Genomic DNA, 23,077 nt, shown 5'->3' with positions numbered 1-23,077 from the left:
CCCCATGCTTTAAGAACCATTAGGTCTGGTTATAAAGTCTGCTTTTGCATGTGTGAATTTTCTGCTGTTTTTGAGTTTCTTCTCTTGTACATCTGCTGACTCATAGTACCACAGTTGTTTGAGGCTTTGTTTTGGTTATAGCCACCGCAGCAGAAAAATGCAGCAAATTTGCCGCTGAGTAGGCTCATGTCATAATGGCAAAATGCCCCAAAAATCATGAAATTCTTACAATATCCTTGCTCTTTGATCAAGTTATTTACATTTCTCAAATTCCACTGTACTGCATGAGTATTGGAAAAGGTAAGTATCATAAACTACATACAAACAATTTAAAAAAAGGAAAACTCATACATCAAAGGTTATGGGTGAATGTCTGAATTTTTTGTGTGAATTTCATTAATTCTGTTATCAATAGAAAAACGGTAATTGGTCACAGTTCAATAGTAAGATACTTGAAATCTTGAATAAGTTGTTATTTTGCATTAGGCCAAAAAAAAAAAAAGTTCGTCTCAAAGCTCGCGTGCGCGTTTGTAAAATCCCACGATTTGACAAAAAACAAATGCGGAAATTTTTTTTATTTCAAAAAAAAAATTTTTTAAAAGTTTTTTCCAGAAAAAATCGGCGAAAATCAGACTTTTTTCTCAAAATACTAAAAGAAAGAAAAAAAATCGCATTTCGCATTTGTTTTTAAATTTCACGTGAGCTTTGAGACTAACCTTTTTTTTTTTTGGCCTTACAACTTTCTGAATTGTACAGAAATCAAACATGTAATAAAATAATGTGCATCAATGGGCTATTCCAGTTGAACTCCATACACCCCCTATGGAAGACATGATCTTAATCTCCCCACACATGGAGTGTGAATTTGGTATTACCTGAATGATGGGTGACTCCATTTGAAATCCACACCCCCTGTGTGGGAGATTAAGGTCATGTTTTCCATAGGGGGTGTGTGGATTTCAACTGGAATAGCCCAATAGGCAAATGACATTTCAAGATGTGAACCCAAAGTAATCTACTTTTCTGAATTTAGAATCCTGCTGAGTATAAAGCACCCACTGCACACAGTGGCAGCACCAGGAATGTCTAGTATACTTGGTCTAAAGTTATGAAGCTTTGTGATGACTATTTTCTTATGTATTTTATTTCATATTCATAAACACTTGAGAATGTTCCTGCAATTTTATTGGTTCTTACCCGTGTGATGTGACATGATATAACACGGTTCAGCGTGTGAATCAACGGGATACGCGTACCTGTTATTTGAACCTGGCAATTGGAGCTGCATAGCAACAAGGGGACTGATCGATTTTAAGCCCTAGGTAATTCCTTGTAAAATGTAGGATTTAATTAGATTTAAAATTTGATATATTTATTTAAATTGGAAGTGTTTACGAATGAGAATAAAGGTATTGTCATTAGCTGCTGTCATGCATCACTATTTTTGGCGTAAAACAACTCAGCTTTGCCTTGTTGTTTTACTTATGATGATGTCGTCAGTGTTATAAAACAATACCTTTATTTGCCACCTTTGGTTTCCATGGACCAGATTGTGTCACACTTGAAAGATGACTAGTTTGGGTTACATTGTCATCCCGGCGTGGTATGTCAAAACCAGGCGGAACTGGGCAGATATGGAAAGTGAATTATTGTGATAATATAAAACTATAGACTTCATTCTTTCTGAAGGTTTTTGTTTCATCTCAAAATATCATTCCTAACCAAAGTTATGGAATTTTGAAGTTTGGATTTTAAACTGTTTAAAATGAGACAAGGAAAACAAAATAGAGGAAATAATAAAGAAATATAAAGAAAAACAAATTACAGAAATATTTGTCAAAAAATATACTTTGCCATTAAAATTTTATTCTAAAATTTTCACATGATGTTTTTATTACATCAAGCATTACAAATTTGTAAAAAAACTCACTTTTGACAAAAATCACCCTTCTCATTATTTCTGCCTTTTTCTCAATTAAGAGCCTTGGCCAGTTCCGCCTGGTTTCGTTATACCACGTCACTCACATACTTGCTTATCTCAAAAGGCTGACTACTGTGGTATTTTTTATAATTATCATCTAAGTTGTCATGAGATTTTGAGGTATTATCACAATATTACAATATCATGTCCATTTATAAAGGAAAGAAGCATGCTGAAATATCAAATATTATGAAATAAAAAAATGATAATTGAAAATCACACAAGGCAGCCCTTTGAGATACGACAGTATGTGATGCAGACGCCTGCGATATCTTTGCAATACAGGCTATGTTTGGTTTCAAACTGACACCTCCATGTGATGTGGGTTGGTTTAACATTTAAAACATCGTCGGTCGCAGCACAGTAGCGGATAGATAGCGATTTTTGAAGCAATTTACCACTTCAAGAAACGCACACTATGTATAATGTATTGCATAGTAATTGTTAACAAGTCACTTGGTGTGATCATATCATGATAAAGTACACACATAAAAGTTAGCTTTAAGATACTCAGACATTTTGAAATCATATTCTTAATATGTGTGTCACTATGTGAATCTTATCTGCCAATATGTGATGTGACTGACGACATCTCAATTAAATTCATTGTAAAGCACTCCTTACCTAGCCTAACTTTACGCTCCTAACTTTACAACAGGTCTCTGTGCACAGTTGCCACTCAAACAGTCTGCAATAGTGCAGAAATTATAAGCTCCAAAACAGGCTGAAAATAAAAGTGTGTAACTTTGGACATTAAAAACCCAAATTCAAGCAACAACCTAAAAAGTGACATCTATAAATCCCTATACCACATTCAACCTGATTATTAGTGCTTTTCCATGATTAACACCCAACAGAGTTTTTCCAAGTAATAATTGCCAAACAACCTTTTTTTTCAATGCTCCTGTACAACTAAATTCTGTCAAATACCTAAACAAAATTCCCATATTAGGATTAGGATTTCACATACAATGTACATTTAATGTGTGTAAATATCCAATTTTACTTTCATGTCACTGCTTTCATGCTGATAAAAACTACCTTCAAAGCCTTAATGTACAATTTCCATCAAGTTTTAATTTGGTTATTCTTTATTCAAACTGTTGTAATAATATTAGTAATAAATGCCAGGAAGGGTTGCTGTCCATTTTAAGCTGAAAGAACAAGATAAAGTAAAAGAAATCTAACTGGTTATTTGGCCATTTAACATGCAGATCTATTGGAGGACGTAAAGTCATGACTTTATGTCGACCTTTGCTCTGTTGACCTACAAAGAAATGAGTTTGAAGATGCATCGTAACTAATGATGGGTTCATCACTTTCTATCTTTTCAGTTTTCAATTTCGGATCTCATTGTTGTCTTGAAGTGTTAGGCTGCTATGTGTGAAAAACCCTTTTATTCTAATCTTGAAGGAAGTGGTTTTTTTGTGAGTTATGTAACTTTGTGTCATGAAAACTTGAGGTGAGAGGGTACCATGCTCATTTAGACAAAGGAATTGCCTAAATTTTATGGTCTTAAATTTGCGAGAAGTTGCACAGCTTTAATTGACTTGTACTTGTTAAAATAGGCTAGCATCGAAATATACTAACTACGATTGCCAAGAAGTAGTGGGCATATGTGGTGCGGCAAATCACAAAAAGTTGGTCATATAATTCTCTATGGGGAGGAAACGGAGGAATGATTCAATGTCACAAGTGTGGTGGTATGTGTGGTGGTATGCAACACAAAAGAACTGCATTCAATCAAAGGTCATTGATTCCATTCATTCACTATTGCTAATCTGATGATTGCTTCAGCCTAGAATGCTAGACTCAAATTTATCCTGCCTATTAAAATATAATTATAATGATGAGAGACACGATGTGAGAGGGGCGCTTGAACATTTCAAACACCGGTGTTCCATACAACTTGTTTTATCCAGCCTTTATTAACAGATATGAGTATGATTGACAGCACCATTAATTACCACCACTTGTATTGAATTAGGATGCAGTGATATGCCAAGCCTAACAATGAAGACAACTTACAGATCAATTGTAGTTTCTGAAAAAATAGGCTAACAGAAACTGAAAAGATAAAGACTGTGGGGATGTACAATGTGAAACCCAACCTTGTTAACACAAGTCATACTGATTGAGTCAATTGACTGCTTAATGTTACACGTATTACTCAAATACTGTTCTCTTGTAAAGTGTCTTTAGTAATATATTATACAAATACATTCATTTTGAAATACTTAATACAAGTTGAAACTTAAAACAAATAATTGAAACATCTCTAAAACATACAAGTGGATATTCATACGTAGTGGTAGATAAAATGCATAAAGTTTTAACTTCAACACTACACTATTTTTCGCTCACCTGGAACATTTTCACTAAGTCCGACTAGCATCTACAGCAGATGGTGATGCTGTGATGATATCTTGATGATATCAATCGGGATATTCCTTACTGATGACGTCATGTAACATTCCAGGTGAGCGAAAGATAGTGTTGAAGTTCAAACTTTAATTCATCTGTAAAACAATTTCTAAGATGCATATCTATGTGACAAGCACCTTGACAAAGTCAACCCTATTGCATTTTACTCTCTTTATTTATTTATCTAGTTTTATACATTATATACATTCAAATATAATATGTTTCAACAAATTTGTTATCCATAGACAACAATAACAAAGTTACGGTACAATACCGATGCAACAGGGAATAAACTAATTGTTTTCTTTTTTGCAGAGCCAGAGCTTCCTGCATTGGAAAATACAGATATGACCCCAAAACACAGTAGCTTTCAAACTGGATGGCAATATTAGTTGAACTTTAAGCTCAAGTCTTTTGAAATAGGAAAAATATGCTAGCAGAGTGTTTTTTTTGTATTTTGCAGAGTCTATTTCACAATTTGAAACAGTAATACAAGGACCCATTGCAGAGACTCTTAAAAATATAATTATTGCACTTCCATTTCAACATATCAATTTATGTCATGAGAGAAATGTTTTAGTAATATTTTAATACAATACAATTTTGAGGTTGGGCTTACATATCTCACAATTGCACATTATGTAATAGCTTTAACCATTGTAATCCAAGTCAGAGTACAAAATTGATACTGCAACATATTGCATGGAAACACAAATCAGTATAAATGCGAGTCACTTTCAGCGTGTGCAGGACCTGTCATTTAGCCGACAGACAAGTGCTTAACAAGGTTGTCTCAATGTTTTTCTTACATACCACAGATGAGTGTTGTCAATAACCTGCAGTGTGAGCTAGTGGTGGAGATATTTGACTATATAACTGAAAATCACTTGGGATCAGTGTTGTACTTCCTCTAACATTTTGCGGCACCAAACGAAGTATGCCCAATTTTGGCAAAAAAAGTAGAAAAATTCTTCACTGAGAATGACAATTCAATTCCAGCGACTTTTTCACAGCCACACAACTGCAACATGCAGCACCTGAGAGTGAACACTGCCTGACATGTTATCTCCCTCCCTGGGAGCCAAATGCGTTGACTATATGTGACATTGATACTGACAGTATACATTAGGCCAAACAAAATTAATTGTTTGTTTCAGAGCTCTTTTGATCTTGAAAATTGAATGTGATATACAGAATTTGTTATTTATTTGTAATAATTCAATTGCAGTTGTCTGCATTTTGACACAGATATAAATCCAAACATGTGTCTAACGAGATTTGTAATAGATGATTGATACTACGATAACACTCACCACACAGACTTTGTTTGCAAATTGCAATGCTAGAAGTGAATTTTCAGAAAAAAATAGAAGCAGAACTAGGCCATTTCCACATCACGTGTTGGAGCTCCGAGACAAACAATTAATATTGTTAGGTCTTAAACAAATTAACAGTCTTACACAGGGTTGCCATAAGGCACCAATGTGATTTCCTCAGTCAAAATTGAGGATTTTGGGTGCGTTAACCTTGAAATTGTGGTATTTAAATGTTGCCTGCTGTCACCTTGATCAGGGCCATAACAAATGAGGTAGCATTGGCAGCTATGACCACCCAAAATTTAGAGTAATTTGTTTTGTATTTCATTATAAAAAAATTAATTGGCAAATCAATTTAAGACAGAACACCTTATTCTGACCTTAAGGAGTACAGCTTTAATGGTTTACTGAGCTGAGCAATGCTTTGCTGTCTTCAATAATGGCTCATGTTTGCCAGAGCATTCGTCGATAGGAACAAGCGAACAGTATACGAGTTTGCTGTTATCTATGGAGCAGTCAGCAAAGCAACAGGATTATAAACGCAGTTGATGGTAAACCATAATCAATTTCCTTTGTGTTCAGTAAGTACATAACGACCCACTCATCAACTACTCAAGTGGTCATTAGATATTATTATTAAGCATGCCTGGGGTTGTTTCTGTGGTCAATAGAAAGTCAATAACCCTGACACACACAAAAGTGGATCACTGGATGTTGTTATCGACATGTCAGAAACTTTACCCAACAAAATGTTTACATGAAGTAGGTTCCAAGGGGTTGTTAATTCAAGCATGGTCGTAAAATTGATGTGATCAATATTTGGTCAACGCATGGTATCGGAGCGGTGTGTTCAATTCAGCGGAGCCTGACAAAGTGCTTTTAAAGCCAGGTACCTCTTCACTACAATGCGTTATCAAAGTCAGCAAAACATGGCTGAGCTCAGCAAATCAATAAAGCTGTCCTCCCTTACAACAGCCCTGACTTTGGATATTGTGCCATACCCAAACAGCAGCACCAATGTTGATATGCATATGGATATATATGCCCATGTCAACTTCCTTCACTGTTCTTCTACACATTTGTTTCAGCTCCAATGGTACTGGAGAAATGGATAGAGAATTTGGTTGGGTGGTGGCAGGACGGTAGTTGTCAAGTTCTTCTTGGTTCTAGCTTATGGGAGTGTTTCATCAGTACACGTTGGTTGTCTATCACTCGTAATTTTCTGAGAAGTAAAAAGAATAAAAAAGCAATATATCATCTGCTCTGGGTTTTTTTGTCACTCACAACAGAGAGTAGGCAAGGGCATGGAACGATACCTGTAACCCATTAAAATGACAAACTTTTCATCAATGAACATTTGCAGAAGTCATAATCAGCAGCAACATGGTCATCTTTGTCATCATCACCAACCTCACCGTCTTCAACATCATTATCGATGTACGTCACTGTTACCATCATCGATCGTCATCATCTTCTCTTCCTCCCATCATCATCGTCATAATCCTCATCTTTGTAGTACCTACAATCTTGGAAAAAAGTCCTTGGAACGCTTGGCACACTCTGCTGTAAATTCCGTCCATAATTTCTTATGATCATATAGAAATGACGTATATTGTGCTTGGGAACAAACATGACTTCTACAACAATGATTTACCCTTCCCCCCCCCTCCCCATCAATCAATGGCATTTCTCAACATTGCATGGGGGAAAGGGGGTGACAGTTTTCCGTTATTTACACGCAAGCGTTCCAAGACTTTTTTCCAAGATTGTAGCTATTAGCCATTTTACCTGACATAGTTGCGTATTTCTGATATATTTCTAACTGGTGCAGGGGGTTCCATGGCAAATGGTTCACTGCGGCACAACTTCACTATTCGTATGGTCGATGCTATCATGTGCTGTAAAATAAGAGGAGAAAATATCAGCCATGGTCACGTCACCAAGTTGTCAAGCTAAATAGAATGATTATATTGCCTATAAGCAAGTTAGAACATGTACGTGCTAGAACATGTACTTGAATAGGCCTAGCAATGATAAAAGCAATCAAAGTTGGACAATTAACCCTACCCTTAAAGATTATACTGGTGACACCTTTTCTAGAAGGCCACAATGTTTATTGTATCCACTCATTGTGCAGGAGTTTCCTATGAAATCTGAAAAATGTAAATCCAGCCCAATGTGTGTACTAACAGCCTATTTTAGCCTCATTAAAAGGTGAAGCATACATATTTGACAGGATTTGTTTTTTGTACATGGGCTGAGTACATTTCATGTCATTCAAGAGAGCCGATATCACCTGACATCACATCGTCACATTTATGTACCAAAAACCAATCTTATCACCCATCTTACAAAATTAATTACACGTACCATCTTCTCAAAGTTCACCAGTCCATCAAAATAAGTTTTATTGCCTTCATGAGTAAATGTCATGTCTTTACACAGCAACGGCATGAATGGAATCATGGGGGGTTTCATTTTAGTAACACGTAGCCTGTACACACGGTGGTTACGAGATGGGTCCATGGTGGCTTCAAATTCAGCATACATCCTTTTGAATTTACTCGGCAGTTTCTACAAGAAAATCAAGATCATGACATTAAAGTGTATAAAATGGTCATTAGGCCTACCTACAGACAGTTAAAGCTGCAATGTGCAATACATCAATTGATTCTTTGATATTCTGCACTACATCTTAGGATTAAATAAATGTCTGCATTTTTATAGTGATTCTTCTATTTGTTCAAAGCACTTTGCAATTATTCTGTTGCCACTAGGATATCAGTGAGCCCACACCTCTTTATTACATTTTCACCGAAGTTCTATTTTTATAGGCTGGTGCGATATACCAGGACACTAGGTTTCCCGATACATCAATACATACACATATATCAGGATGTTCAGCCAAAATAAGTTAGAGAGCAGCATAAAACATACTATGCCGTGCTTTAGCAGTGCTTGCAGCACAGGCATAGTAAGGAGAAGACTACATGTGTAAACGGCACAGATGTGTTTGAACAATTACAAATAATTATGCCTGTGACCCCTCCTCTTCATGTCCACCAAGTTTGAGGTGACGTCAATCTGAGCAATTTTTTAATTTTTGTTTTGTTTATTTAATTTTTTTTTTTTTTTGCATGCGGTCAAGCATCACTTGGCTTGCGCTGATGCACCACAAGTGGCGCGCGCGTCGCCAGTTGAGAATCCCTGCCCTAGACCTTTGACCTCAAATAACCTGTGCTTGACTATTTAAATTCCACTCCCCTGCAGGTTTACATCCACAAGTCCAATTGAGCGAATTTAGAATTTGACCCCTCGATGACCTTTGACCTTGAATGGCCCTGCTTGATTTTTAACATGTTCCCTTCCACCAACTTTGAACTAAGTCAGAACAATTTCAAAATTGCCATATAATTGAAATGAGTAACCCTGAGAACAGGGACCCAAAATTTATGATTTTTTTTTTACAACTATTAGGTGTATGACCCAAGATTTTTTTTAATTGTATTCCTTTTTTTTCCAATTCATTTGACACCACTCTGGGGGTCATACTAGATACCATTAACCCACCATAAACCCCTTGGATCCACCATGATACCCTTAACCAATCATATTAGCCCTTGACCCAACATGACACCCCATGACCCATCATGACACCCCTGACTCTCCATTACACCCTTAATCCACCATGACAGCCCTTGACCTATCCTGACACCATTGAGATGTGTTCCCCCACTTGAAAAATTTGCCACTTTTTATTTTTTTCAGTCAATTTTTGACAATTCAAGCCAAATGTTCCCCCCCCCTACTTTTCAAGATGGATTGACACCACTGCTCTGGATTAAACCACCCCACTGTCACACTGTAGCATGCTTCGTAGCGATCAATAGGTGTTTTGGTATTTGCTTCGTAGTGTCGATTAGGTACCTATTTTGTCTAATGAAATATGCACAGCGTGTTTCTGCACTGTACAGCTAGCTAGCGATGATCAGCCTATTTAGGGTTAGGGTTTAGGAATAGGGTTTAGGGTTCATTATTGATCGTAGATTATATACGTATTCATTGGTAATATACTAGTAATAGTATATCGTGTGCATGCGCTTTATTCCGTAAACAATAAGTATGATAAATAGAGGGCTTTCTGGCAGGATGACTCGTAGCATAGTGGTATAGCGTCTCGCCTATGGATCTATAAGTTGCTGGTTCGAACCCCGGTTGATACAGGGTGTCCCAGAATGATCTATACCGGGAAAGTTGAATTTTTCTAGGTATGAAGGGCATTGTTAATGGTGGTAGTGTTTTACATTCTAAAATCTACAAATATTTAGCTTTCTTAGAAATTTTAGATTTTAGAAATTAGATGTTTCTCATAGAAGTTACAGGACATTGCGTAAAAATGGTGAATTTAGAGTTTTCACAAAACAACTTATTTCAACTGTTCAGCAAAATGTAATTGTAAAATGTTATACAGGTACTTTTGTCCTAAATTGCCTGAATAGTCGATATCTATCGATTATTTATGATGTTACGAAGCAATCCTTGTATGGAATAAAGGAATTGTTACGCGTGAGCGACCTTATACTATTTTGTTTCTTTGTTGGCAGTTTTGAAGATAATTATTGTGTCCGAGTTTTATCATTTTAAATGCCGGCGAACATGGATTTGTCATGAAAGTATGGAGAATGTTTGTCCTTAGTGTCGTAGAATTTATTTATGTCCACAGTATTTGGCAAACCGACAGCTACGTAATGGAGAAGATTAAAATTGACTGTAGGGATCCTTGCGGAAGTTATATTTTCTGTAATAATGACATTTTTGGGTAAAAAGTATGTTTTTTAACCTAAATATCTGAAGTCATATTGAAATGTTTCACTTAATTCCATATCAAGAATTGTTCAGCGTTGTACGCTCTACATCTGTGCCAAATTTGATGTATTTCTATTCTACAACGGCTGGACGATGGTGATAAAGCATCCATGTGTTATGATGCCTTTGCACTGTAAATCACACAACTGTAGTTTTCGTCCATTTTCAGTAATATCAATGTCACGCCAAAACGCATCAAGCTATTTCCATGAAAATCACAGAATAAGTAGGCGACATGTGTGTCATTGTATTGCACTCATCAAAATTAGATACACTGTTGACTATATATTTTAAAGATTTTTTTCAAACACGGTATAGATCATTCTGGGACACCCTGTACTTGGTAGAATTTTAAAGCTAACATGTTTTGTTTCTTTTTGTAAGTTAGAGGAAATAATAGTAAGTATTTCCAACACAACGCTAGTAAGCATTTCATTAGGTGTGAAGAGGCGCGCTTTGCAGCGCTTGTTAGGTACCTAATCTCTACATGTGTGTCCCTCCCTGGTTTCTTACCTCCCATGTTTGGGTGAGTCTGCTCACTGCTATATTGCTTAAACCCATTACAACAGCAAAGAATGAGTTGAGGTTTTGATATTCTCTGCAACTGTGAATAAAACAATATTCAACATGATACATTTTCTCAGCTCAAAGAGTTATTTTTTGCTTGTTTATCCCCATGAGAACTACCTGCCTATTGGCCAAAAAGGAGTTTTCATTATCAATTGGACCAATCAGCAACATTGTTAGAATAATTTCACCATGCAAACAAATTGGGGTGAATTATTTGCAAAACTCCATTCTATGGTGATAAAAATGAAGATATCATGTAATTGACCAATCTGTGGTAAATGCATGTCTTATCACCTTTAGCCAATCTGTCATTGTCTCAATCCTTATTGCAGGTGGATCCGATTCTATCAACTGGCATCAATATTGTGTACAAAGATTCCTATCTGCCATCTACAAGATGCATGCAATACCCAAATGTTAATGGATACATATTGTGCACACTTTCATCAGAGATGTCATAATATGTGGATATCTCATCTTTCTTGTTTGGTTCATTATTCATCATCAACACTGTAATCTGTGCAGCCACATCATTAGTGGTGATGTCAGTAGGTCTTATGCACCTAGGGTGATCTTCACGGATGCTCTTGAACTCAAATGACCATTTTACTGCTATTGAATAACAGAGCCTTTGTCACAGTATCTGCCAACATGTGAATTTAATTAGAGTTTTCACCTTCATTAGAAACAAACCCATGTGTTACATTCTGGTTACACCTGTAATTTATGGGAGGTAGGCTTATTCTGCCGGGTGCCCTGCCTCACCAAATGTAGGAATGCCCGGGTGGTGGGGGTACTCAAGTTTGATTTTGGTAGGGGTGTGCCGTTGAGAATTTGAAAGTGGACCCATAAATATACCAAATTTTCAAGAAATTTGGACCCATTGATATACCAAAATTCAAAATTTTCGACCAAATTTAACCCATATTGTCTTAGTTTGTACAAATTTTCCAAAATTTTTTTGGACAATTTTGAAATTTTGGCTAGATTGAGGCAAAATTTTGAAAAAAGGACCCATTGAAAATGCTACCCATATTTGCGGCACATCCCCGTATGGTCATTTGTACTAAGTACCCCCCCCCCCAGGAATGCATAAACCCAATATTATTGGTGCAATGTTGAGTGAACATGCTTTAAATAAATGAGCCTGAATCATTACCCTGTGACAAAGTAAAATACCTTGTTCTACAAATTTACTGACTGCCCGTCATAAATATTGAACTTACTAGCTAGCTATTTTGATGAATTTCCTAAGTAGTACAACCCGTCTATTGATGTTGGCCGTCAAACAGATTTCTGAGACAACCCAGAACTGAACCTCATTGAAGCGTCGTAGAAACAAATCCAAATTAGCTGTGATGCCGCCTAGTTTCTGTCTCCCAAAAGTATGGTGAATAAATTCATACTGTATTAAAGAAACAAAATACAATATCAAAAAAATCAAAGTCTAAAATTTTAATTATTGAATACATATTCAACTAGATATGTTGCGGTCTAAAAAAAGTCCAGCTGCGACCTTGAAAAATAACTTCTGATGACCTTGAAATGACCTTGGGCAAAATCGTCTTTTTATGAAGAATGCATGCATTTTCATATCAATCCATCTAATAACAAAATTTGACCTCTGCTGACCTTTAAATGACCTGTGTTATATTTGGAATCATATTAAGGGGAGGGTAATGGCAGAGAACATTGACCTTTTCCAACTTCATTATTTCTGAAGTGTAAGTCCAAAGTGTATAAAACTATATATTTTTGGATGAGTTGAGGAATCCTATGGGAACGTCAGATTAACACAAAAAATATAAGTTTTTGAAAAAAATCACTAAATTACACTTTTTTACCCCAACATTTTTGTGACAACATCATACAAAAAAATCAGTTCCGAGTAGGACCTATCTCATCCATAATTGACTGTCAAAAGTTCATCGTAGTTTATGAAGCCTGTTACACATTGGAACTTTGCATGGTACATGATGCTGGAGAGGTACTTTTATGCACGTGCAATAGGGGAAATTATTTCATGCTTCGGATTTTATTGAAATGACTCGGTATGAAAAGGTCTGTTGTGATGTCCTCCAGTGAACATTGGCCTAATCTTACCCAGAACAATACATGTATGCATGAGGTGTCCCTCAAGTTGGGACATATAATAATAAGCAGCAAATAGTGAATTTTAAGGTGATTTTCATTAAACAGCTCTGTTGACCCCTGCATGACCTTGAACAAAAAACATGTAAGGACCCAATAGACACCAGCTAATGTCAATGAATATGTGTCAGTCTCATCTTAATCTCTGTACTGTGTACTTTGAAGGAAATTTTGAGGGTACTGCAAATACCCCCTAAATGACCTTTGACCCCAAAGGCAATGCCAATGTCCTAGTCTACTGTAGAAGAAGCATTTTTGGTAAAAAGATTTTGCCCAAGTCTGATATAAAATTGGATCAACTGAGCCCATATCTATTGATAGAGCTTTAAGTTTTAAAAATATTGGGCATGACATAAACCCAATATTTTAAAACTCATAGCAAGACCAATAAATATTGAGGTAAAACATCAAATTTTATCATTATGTTTTGGATCCAATATTCTCACACACATGGATTCATCAAAACATAATGGCCATAATTGGTCAAATAATGATGAAGAAGATGAAGAAAATTTTAGCTCTAGATTTCCAAAATTGGGCAAATTTCATGACAAATTTGAGAACATTTTAAAACAAAATTACCCAAAAATACCAATTTTCACACACAAAAGGGGGCCATCCTTAATATACTAGAATGACAAAAATGAAACCCATTTCAGGGGCACAAATGTTTTAAAATGTGCATTCGAAAAATTTAAAGTGCCTAGATATTGTATAGTAAGTGCTATAACAAGTTTACTTTACAAGTGACTAACTTTGGAATTTAGAGTGCTCAAACCCATTACAGGTGAGCTATAGAAACAAATTCAAAGTATAGACCTCTGGCAAGGCAACCGTTACTTAAAGTTTCACAGAATACCCTCACTTACAATCATTGGGTATACCGATCATCAGACGGATAATTTGTCATGATTTCAAATTTACAGAAATGTTTATACAAGTATATACATTCTGTGGTGTCGAAAACATGACAAACCAAGCCAACCAGAACAGTCTCTACTCCAAAAGTAGTAGAGAGTGCTCAACCACTAAAAATAGTGGGGGCGTATTATATAACAAGTTTACTTTACAAGTGACTAACTTTGGAATTAAGAGTGCTCAAACCCATTACAGGTGAGCTATAGAAACAAATTCAAAGTATAGACCTCTGGCAAGGCAACTGTTATAGTAAGTGCTATATATATTTCATTTTGTATGAAGGGGTGTATGTATGTATGTATGTAAGGGAGTATGTGGTGCATCAATGTTTGCCTGCAAAGGAGGACACACATAAGACCTTTCACATTTCTACCTTGGGCCTACCTGCAAAGAAGCTTCGTCCTCAGTTTGCAGAGGTCTGCAATAGGTCACAATTGCATGCCCAATACATTTTGGAGATACGTCCTCTATTGTGCATTAATAATACTGAGCATTGTTGCTGAGCATATTGCACACCGTGTATCATAGTTACACAGCTATACGCATGAAAAATCTGCCATTTTGGTCCTTGGTTGTCGATGAAACATCCAATTCAGATGTGCTTGTTTTGAGAGCAATACACAATGTCCGTGGTTGCTGGAAGACACAGTTAGGGGTGTGTATAGGGGTGTATGGAGGTATGTGGGGGTGTATGTCTGACTCCTAGTAACAATGTGTGCACATGAATCTTAGCCAGCAATATTTACCTCATGAACACAATTGAAGAGTTCCCAATCATATAGTGACATCTGATAGGCTACTTCCCTGGAGCCCATCAACTCAAAGGCAGTAAAGGTGCTCTCATTAGGTCCCTCCTGTTCTGGAAGAGGTGTCTGTTGAGTAAATGCAAACAAATTCATAACAGAAATTGAATGACAAATGAATAGTGTTTGCTCAGAGATATGGGTCAAGGCCAAGGTTAAATTGAATCAAAGCGTATATACGAGACAATATCAAATCAAGAGGGTGAGAGTTCATAGGAACAATGTTGAAAACAGTCACTAGCAGCAAAGACAGATAGGGTACATATAAGAGCCATTACATTTTCTGGCTATAAACCAGAAAGATGTTAATATCATGCATACCTCAACAGTCATCATATTTAATTTATTTTACATTGTACTTGTAGTGAATGTAAATATACAATGTAGTGAAATAGATGCAATAAAAAGAAACGTAGCTCTGCATACGATTGAGATTCCCTTCATATAATTCATTTCACTTCCCTGGTGTAATAAGTCACATACAGGGCAATTCAAATGGAAGTAAACTCATGTTTGTGGCACTTTTGTACAAGATCTAGAAGGAATCTGCTGTAAATGAAAGTATCATTGAAAAGAGCGGATTCTGAACGTCTAAATTAGAGAAAGAATTATTATATTTGCTTATTGCAAACTTGAGTTGTAATCATTTGAATAAAACCACCCATTTTTGTAGCTGCAAACAGTTTCTCTTACCAACCATGTAGTCATGATCATGGTAGTGTGTTGACTGGTATAGCGCAATATAGGCTAGTAAATCTGGGTACCTAAGGAACTAATTGCAACAGATTTTTTTTAACCACAATGCATTTCCTTGAGGTCCCAAAGTACCATACTGAAAGTCCCAAAATATCCAATTATGGAAAAGGTGCCTAATTTGCATTAATCCAAAATGGCCACCAAAATGTCAGAAAAATCTAGATTTTGACAAACTTTCACTTCTAGATGGCCTATTACAATGATTTAACATTCTAGGAAGGGGTTTTGGACACATCTATTCTAATGGGATAGGTTACAAAATGTTTATACAGCTGCATCATTAGCAATTTTTCAAAATGGGCGCCAAAAGTATAAATTATCTGTATTTTACACAGGAAACACATCATTTCGTATTGTAGAATAGCTTGGAACAACTGCAACATTGTTTGTTTTCACCACAATAATAGTGATTTGATTGGTAGTGAGGGGTGTAATTATTTCACTTCCCTGGTGTAATAAGTCACATACAGGGCAATTCAAAATTTTGCAATCCAGGGGAGCAATAGCTTATGTGGATTGATGATCTTGTCTTCTTCCATGCCCAACTCTGCAAATTCTTCTGCATTCAGTATTGACAAAGATAACAGAGTAGTTATCGAAACATACACAGTACTGCCTAGCTGGCTACATTATGGCCTAAAGATGGGCCTCAAGAGTTCTATCGAACAAACTCGCCATACATGGCTGTTGGAGAACTAGAGGATTCGCCTTACTATCATGGCAATTTCTGACACAAAGTTATAGGGATAACACTGTGTGGTGTAACATTAATATGATTCTATTTGGCAATCAAGTGTTATAAGCTAGTCTTTAACAAAGACTTATAGCATACTTACCAAGGCATCAAGGTGTTCTCTGGGTGAGATAAAGATTCTGCCATTGAGACTAAGGCCTGAGGTGATACAAACATCACTCTCTTTAAACAGAATTTTCTCTGAAAGAAACAAATTATGAAAATTGTATTGAAACACCTGAAAACAACAACATAAGCAGATATTAAAGGATATTACATAATTATTAAAGAATAAACGACAGCAAATTTCTTTTTACTTTCCTCTATCGTGTTATAGAGAATAAGCAGGTGCAATAATTTGAGCAGTGGATGCCGTCATGACAACTCCACGTATCCTAAAAGGCAGTTCTCGAACCCAGAGCGCCTGCTTTTGCAAGCATCTCCTTTTGCAATTCCTTTTGGTCAGAGAAGAAAAGCAATAGGGATGGCGGTCCTAAATAGGTTATCCACAGACATGGGAAGTGGATACAGTACATAATAAATATTTATAGACAATTTTCTGTAATTTTCAGCCTATTTTACAAGCTGACCTCAAATGACCTTTGACCTCAGTGTGTGACCTTGAACTCCACCATAAAATGAAGTTCCCATAGTGCAGCCCAAGTTTGATATAAAATTGCATCAACTGAGCCCATAATTATTGGTCGAGCTATGAGTTTTAAAATATTGGATGAGACGTAGACGTAGCAGTCAAATTAGCTCAATCGATAAGGTGTTCGACTATGGTGCGAGAGGTTGCGGGTTCGAACCCTGGTGGTGCCTAGTATGCTCTCGTGGAAAAATTGAGTTAGCTTGAAATTTTCCTGGACAAGGAACTTACTGCTAATTGTCTCATTGTAAACCGTACGAAACTCGGGGAGCTGATCCTGGTTGTGATGGTGTGCGCTCTTGTAGCAGCAAAGTCCCTGAATTGTTAAATGGTTTGGTTTAAATAGAATGATGTGGGGCCATAGTGGTCAGCAACTACCAGTAAAGTGTGCTGAGGCTTGTGGATCAACGTCTAGGCATTGTTCTTGTGCGTAGTGTACTATAAATCACGGCGCTTTTTTTTTGTAGTTGAGTCCAATATTTTTAAACTCATGGCGAGCCCAATAAATATTGGGCCTAAAGCATCCAATTTTATCATTATTGTGTTTTGGATCCAATATTTTCACACACTTGGACTCATCAAAACATAATAATGATTGCAATTGGATTTGAACTCAATCAAAAAGATTCTCATTCTAATCCAATAAATTGCAGTAACTTTACAGTGTACATTTCGATAACCCCGCTGTGTATCTTTGTCAACACTGAGTGAAGACTGCTACTGAGAACTGGTCATCCAATCACCTATTGACTTCCTGCTGATTTACTTGGTATTGCCAGTTTTTATGGATTTTTTTGACAATGGATATCAAAAATGTGAGAAAATTGATATTGATCTTCATGTCTGTTAATGGTAGCCTCCTCGACCCAACATTTATATCTATTTTGCTCCATGCCTATGACCTCTGCCTTCCCCAATCAATGACATGGTTCCTCTCTGCAACATTCTGGGAATCGAACCCAGGACCTCAGGTTTACGAGACCTACGCCTTAACCACTTGGCGACGGGAGCTTCATGATTAGGTTGGTTGAAATTTGAACCCATAAGCGGTCACTTAAACTTATCTCCTCCCCGCAAATAGCCCATAGTAGCTAGAGCCGTAAATGCAAGAAATAAATTGCCATCCTCCCGGTGAGGAAATATAACACGGAAAAACAGTGGCATGATCGACAGGAATTACATAAACTAGCGGTACACCCGCGCTTCGCGCGGGTCCCCGCTAGATGAGTAAATGGGAGCGTTCACTAAAACAGGAGGAATTACTGAACAGGTAGAATAATTGAAAAGGTAAAAATTGCTGCAATAAAGCTTGCGATTTTCCGTTTTCATGTTTTTTTACCAATTCAATCCCGTTCCCGTTATTTTCTAAATCTGTCCTTTCTTACATTTCCCTTTTAGCCTCTTTATTTTTATTTGCTGCTTAGCTTGTCATTTCCCGTTTTCATGTTATTTATTTAATTCTGTACTCAGTTTAATAGCTTTTTTATTTCCTGATCTTATTTTAGCTTTTTTTCCGTACATGATTAGTTTCTTTCTTTCCTTTTTTAGCCTATTTTATTCCCGTTTTCATTTTCTTACTGTGACTAACTATAACCCACATATCGTACCTTTTTGTCTTCATTTTATTTTATTTTATATTTATAGTAGGCCTAGGCCTTCCTCTTCATGTTGTTTGTACTTTTTAACACACATCTTTTTCCCGTATTTATTACGCCCTCCCCTCATAGCGTGTCTACGGTCGTTGTACATGTGGACGTGTTCATCTTTATCATAATCCCGTGACCCGTCCATGTACCTTTTTGTCCTTTAATTTTTATCTATTTTTCCTTCTTTCTGTATTATCATGTCCACTGGTCTCTGGCTCGCAAGTCGTGTGGCTCTGCGCCGTTTACGCGCGCATTGGCGTAGTGCGCATTACGCTCGCGCGCCGACGCGCTGCCTGCCAGCTGCAGTGACGCGCAGGCTGGCAACTGATTTTCATAACAAAAACCCTGTTTTTACCCATATTTTCACTGTTTTTGCAGCCAATTCTTGACCGATTTCAACCAAATAAAGTGCAGGCAATTTCCCGTATATTCCTCGATCTCCCGTATGAATTTGGCGACATTTGGATCGAAACTGACGGAGCCTTTTACATAAACCACATATATGAATTTTTTATTCAATAATGAACAAATACATTTGGGCCACCAAAGCGGCATTATAAATCATTACATGAATAAATTACAAACAACATGAAATTGAACAGGAAGAATTAATTGATTTTGGTGAGCCTGTATCGCAGTCTCCAAATGATGTTGGTTCCAATCATGGAACTGACAGAAGCATACTTGGCAACAGCCTTGGCAACATGTTTGGGGAAGCCAAGTTTCTTCAACCCACTTCGGAAACGGTGATGAATATGGCCGAGTGACCCAATCACGAAGACAAGGATTTTGCAATCAAATCCGCACAATGTGAGCAAGTTACAAAGAGGAGTATACTTTTGAACTTTGTGTTGTAACTTTCCTCAATGAAAGCATCAAAAGGACAAGTTACTTCCAAGATGAAACACTTCATGTTTTCGTGATCAATGAGAAATAGGTCTGGTTTTCTTGCTGGTTTATTCTTGAATTAGCCTATTTATAGTAAGATAAACATTATTTTTCATCAGGTTCGCCATCGCAAATAATAAAGGAGACAAGTAGAAAAAGTGATCCCGCCTGGGAATCGAAACCAGGACCTCAGGTTTACGAGACCTACGCCTTAACCACTTATCCAGTGCTCATCCAGTCGGATGCTGAATTTCCTCCCCGTCTCTCCCACATAGAAAAGATCCCAATTCAAGCAAGGAATGTTATGTATGGCTTGAGTAATATTAGGCAGATTGTTTTATCCTTCCGGTGCACCAGTTGTTTCCGAATGAGAAGCTTAACCGTACCGTCTTCCTTTCTGACTATATGAGGGTATCCAGAAATGGGATGGATCTTTTTGACTCTTCCCTCATATTTATGGAGTCCAATTTATCAGTTTTGTTGATGTGGTCTGTTAGCTGTTGGACAGTGTTTCTCTTAACCACCTCGAGAATGTCATTGACATTATCATAGGCACAATTTTGAATTGCAATCCAGGGGAGTCATAGCAATAGCTTATGTGGATTGATGATCTTGTCTTATTCCATGCCCAACTCTGCAAATTCTTCTGCATTCAGTGCTGACAAAGATAACAGAGTAGTTATCGAAACGTACACAGTAAGTGCAATTCATTGGATCAGAAATAAGAACCATTTTGATTGACTTTATTCTACTAACCTGATGAATCTGTTCAACCATGTTGAATTTGAACTGTTTATATGAGACCAGGTTTTTCATTTTCATCCTATTTTATACATTGACCTAAAATGACCTTTGACCTCTGTATGTGACCTTTGACACCACCAATACATGTACCCATAGTGCAGCTATTTTAGTTTAGTTGCAATAGTATTTGAACATTCATTTGACCCCAAGGAGGTCAATATTCTGGACACTGAACAAAGATGGTATCAGAGGGGTGTGAAGGAGTCTATTTACATAGCTACCAACAACCCAGACCTCAACCAAGACAGAGGCCGCCACCACCTCTCCAAGACCTACGGAAGGCTTCTGGAGTCACATTTTGTATCATGTTTGGTTCTTTCATTCTGTATAATATATATTTCTATCTTGTTATTACCATGTTCTTGTATATAGAATTATAATCAGGTCTTCCAGGGAGACCAGTACATTTGTATTGATGGAATTTCCTGAATAAATAACGAATAAATAAATAAATAAATAAATAGATCGATATCACAAGATCAATCATGCGACTCCAGTACCGCTGACATCTACCAGCAGTCACAACAGCTGAAGAAGTGAACTCGAATGAGTCTCAAAAATTCCTGAGTGAGTTTTCATTTTGCTTGTGTGAATTAGTTTAAAAGTTTCAAATAATTAAGTATTTGAACTGTTCGCCTGAGAGCATTTAATCAAAACTTAACCAAAACTTAAATCAAATTTGTCACGTACATACATATATGTGACATGATCAAGGGGAATGAGTCGGATCTCGACAATTTTCAATTTGAAGTTTTTTGCATCATTTCCCGTCAGTTAATAAATGCTACATTTTGATGCAAACCCCATTAAAATCGAACATCTGGTTACCGAGTTATGGACAATCTACCAATTTGAACATTGTTTTTGCCAATATCTCAAAATCAATATTAGCGACATCCGACTCATTCCCTTTGATCATGTCACATATATACAGCCATCCATATATATCCATACATACAGGTAGAAAAGTGATTACATAGTCTCCTGCCTTATCAGGCGAGACAATACAGACAACTGCGTATATTACACACTATGCCTACAACAGCTACATATGCGTGCCAAGCATACTGCATTTTGTCTTACCTCCTGTGGACTTGAGCTCACATAGAACTAAGTCTTCACCAAGGCACATTTTTTCATGGACAGCCGCAACAATTTGTGCTGCTGAGGTACTCATTGGCACGCGGAGTGTAGTATAGGTGTGATCGGCACAATACACCTTGAATATACCTGCAATCAATCAAAGAAAACATTAAACTTACAACACAATAATACTTTAGTCAACTTAGTAATAAATAAATAAAATCATTAACCTTAACCCAACCTGTGTTTTTTTTGCTATCGAAGGGAAAGAAGAATGAAAAAGGAGAGAAGATGAAGAAAGAAGTCACTTGGTACCCCAGGATTCGAACCTCAGACCCCTCGCATGCCACACAGAAGATTACCAACCTGTAGCCACGAAGGTTAACGATTCCCTGGGTATATATGACTTAGGCTGATTGCGTCATCAAGTCACATGGAATGCATGCACGGACAGTGGTTTTAATAGTGAGACTTAATTCTGTTAGGGTTAATCAACCAATCAATCCGTGTCTGAAATTACAAGAATTTACTTGGGGTTCACAGAATATGTAAACTAGAATGTTTCCCTCTTCACATCAGCATATATGTATTGGATAGGGGGGTTAGAGATTTTATTTTCTCATTATTTTGTCATGCACAGTTATATATTAAATACAGGGATGTACAACTTCAGCTTGGCCTTACATCTCTGTTAACCTTTTACAGACAGACATGTCCTTGGAGATATTTTGTTCTCTCAATTGTCTTTGCAACTGGCTTTACCAATCCTCCCTGGATAAATAAGCCGGCAATTATCAACCAATCAATGACATCATCATTTAATTCACTAACAAACAAATTAACAAATCAATCAATCAAATCAAAGAATCAGTCAATAAAAAGAACAATCAATCAATACATACAATGCATCTGACCCACCAATCAGGTTTTCAATTGATCTAAGAATCTAAACTTATCATTATTCAATATAGATGTTACCCCTTCTATCGTTAGTACTTACTTTCATCAGAAGCTTTGATTGCTTTTCTCCTAGGCGTATCATTTTCAGATCGGTGGAATTCCCCAAGTCCCTGTCTCTGCACCTGCCAAGCCCTTCCCCCTTCTTCCTCAATTTGTCTCACCATCTGAAGGACACGCTCTAAATTCTCCATCTCTCCTTGCAGATCTGCAAAGTCTTGACAGTCCTTGCAAATATCAGCAAATAGTGTTTCTACAAAGTTCATGATGGTGGGGTCATCATGGAAGGCTATACCTGCGATGACAGACCATTGGCAGACAAGGCGGATGACACGGCGTTTATTACTTACGACAAATTCGGTCATCTCCTGTTCGGTTCCCTCTGCTGGTTCAGCATGATAAGTGAGAAAGTGGGTTAAGGTCAACACATGAAACGTTACCAGCAAATACACCACAGTAATGTAGTTACAGAAATAAATATTTGGTATATAAATTAATATCTTAAGGGTAGACGAGGAATCGTTGGTCGAAG

The 23,077-nt window shown here is 36.9% G+C and overlaps 1 protein-coding gene across 2 annotated transcripts in view; it reads right to left on the bottom strand.

Annotated features, from left to right (window-relative positions):
* Positions 1–732: 732 nt before the first annotated feature.
* The window catches only part of LOC140150544 (rap guanine nucleotide exchange factor 4-like), a 234,827-nt gene continuing 212,482 nt past the window's right edge, over positions 733–23,077 (bottom strand). For both annotated transcript variants that reach the window (XM_072172576.1, XM_072172577.1), the window contains 9 exons: positions 22,589–22,947; positions 21,589–21,735; positions 16,622–16,719; positions 14,973–15,098; positions 12,384–12,562; positions 11,101–11,191; positions 8,092–8,295; positions 7,510–7,619; positions 733–6,943 (listed from right to left, as the gene is read on the bottom strand). In XM_072172576.1, the coding sequence (XP_072028677.1) occupies positions 6,871–6,943; positions 7,510–7,619; positions 8,092–8,295; positions 11,101–11,191; positions 12,384–12,562; positions 14,973–15,098; positions 16,622–16,719; positions 21,589–21,735; positions 22,589–22,947 (1,387 nt within the window). In that variant the 3' untranslated portion in view covers positions 733–6,870. The remainder of the gene's footprint in view (positions 6,944–7,509; positions 7,620–8,091; positions 8,296–11,100; positions 11,192–12,383; positions 12,563–14,972; positions 15,099–16,621; positions 16,720–21,588; positions 21,736–22,588; positions 22,948–23,077) is intronic.

Source organism: Amphiura filiformis, chromosome 4 (assembly GCF_039555335.1).
Source record: "Amphiura filiformis chromosome 4, Afil_fr2py, whole genome shotgun sequence".
NCBI classification, from domain to species: Eukaryota; Metazoa; Echinodermata; class Ophiuroidea; order Amphilepidida; family Amphiuridae; genus Amphiura; species Amphiura filiformis.
The sequence above is the reverse complement of the archived record's forward strand: the minus strand, read 5'-3'. Positions and strand labels throughout refer to the sequence as shown.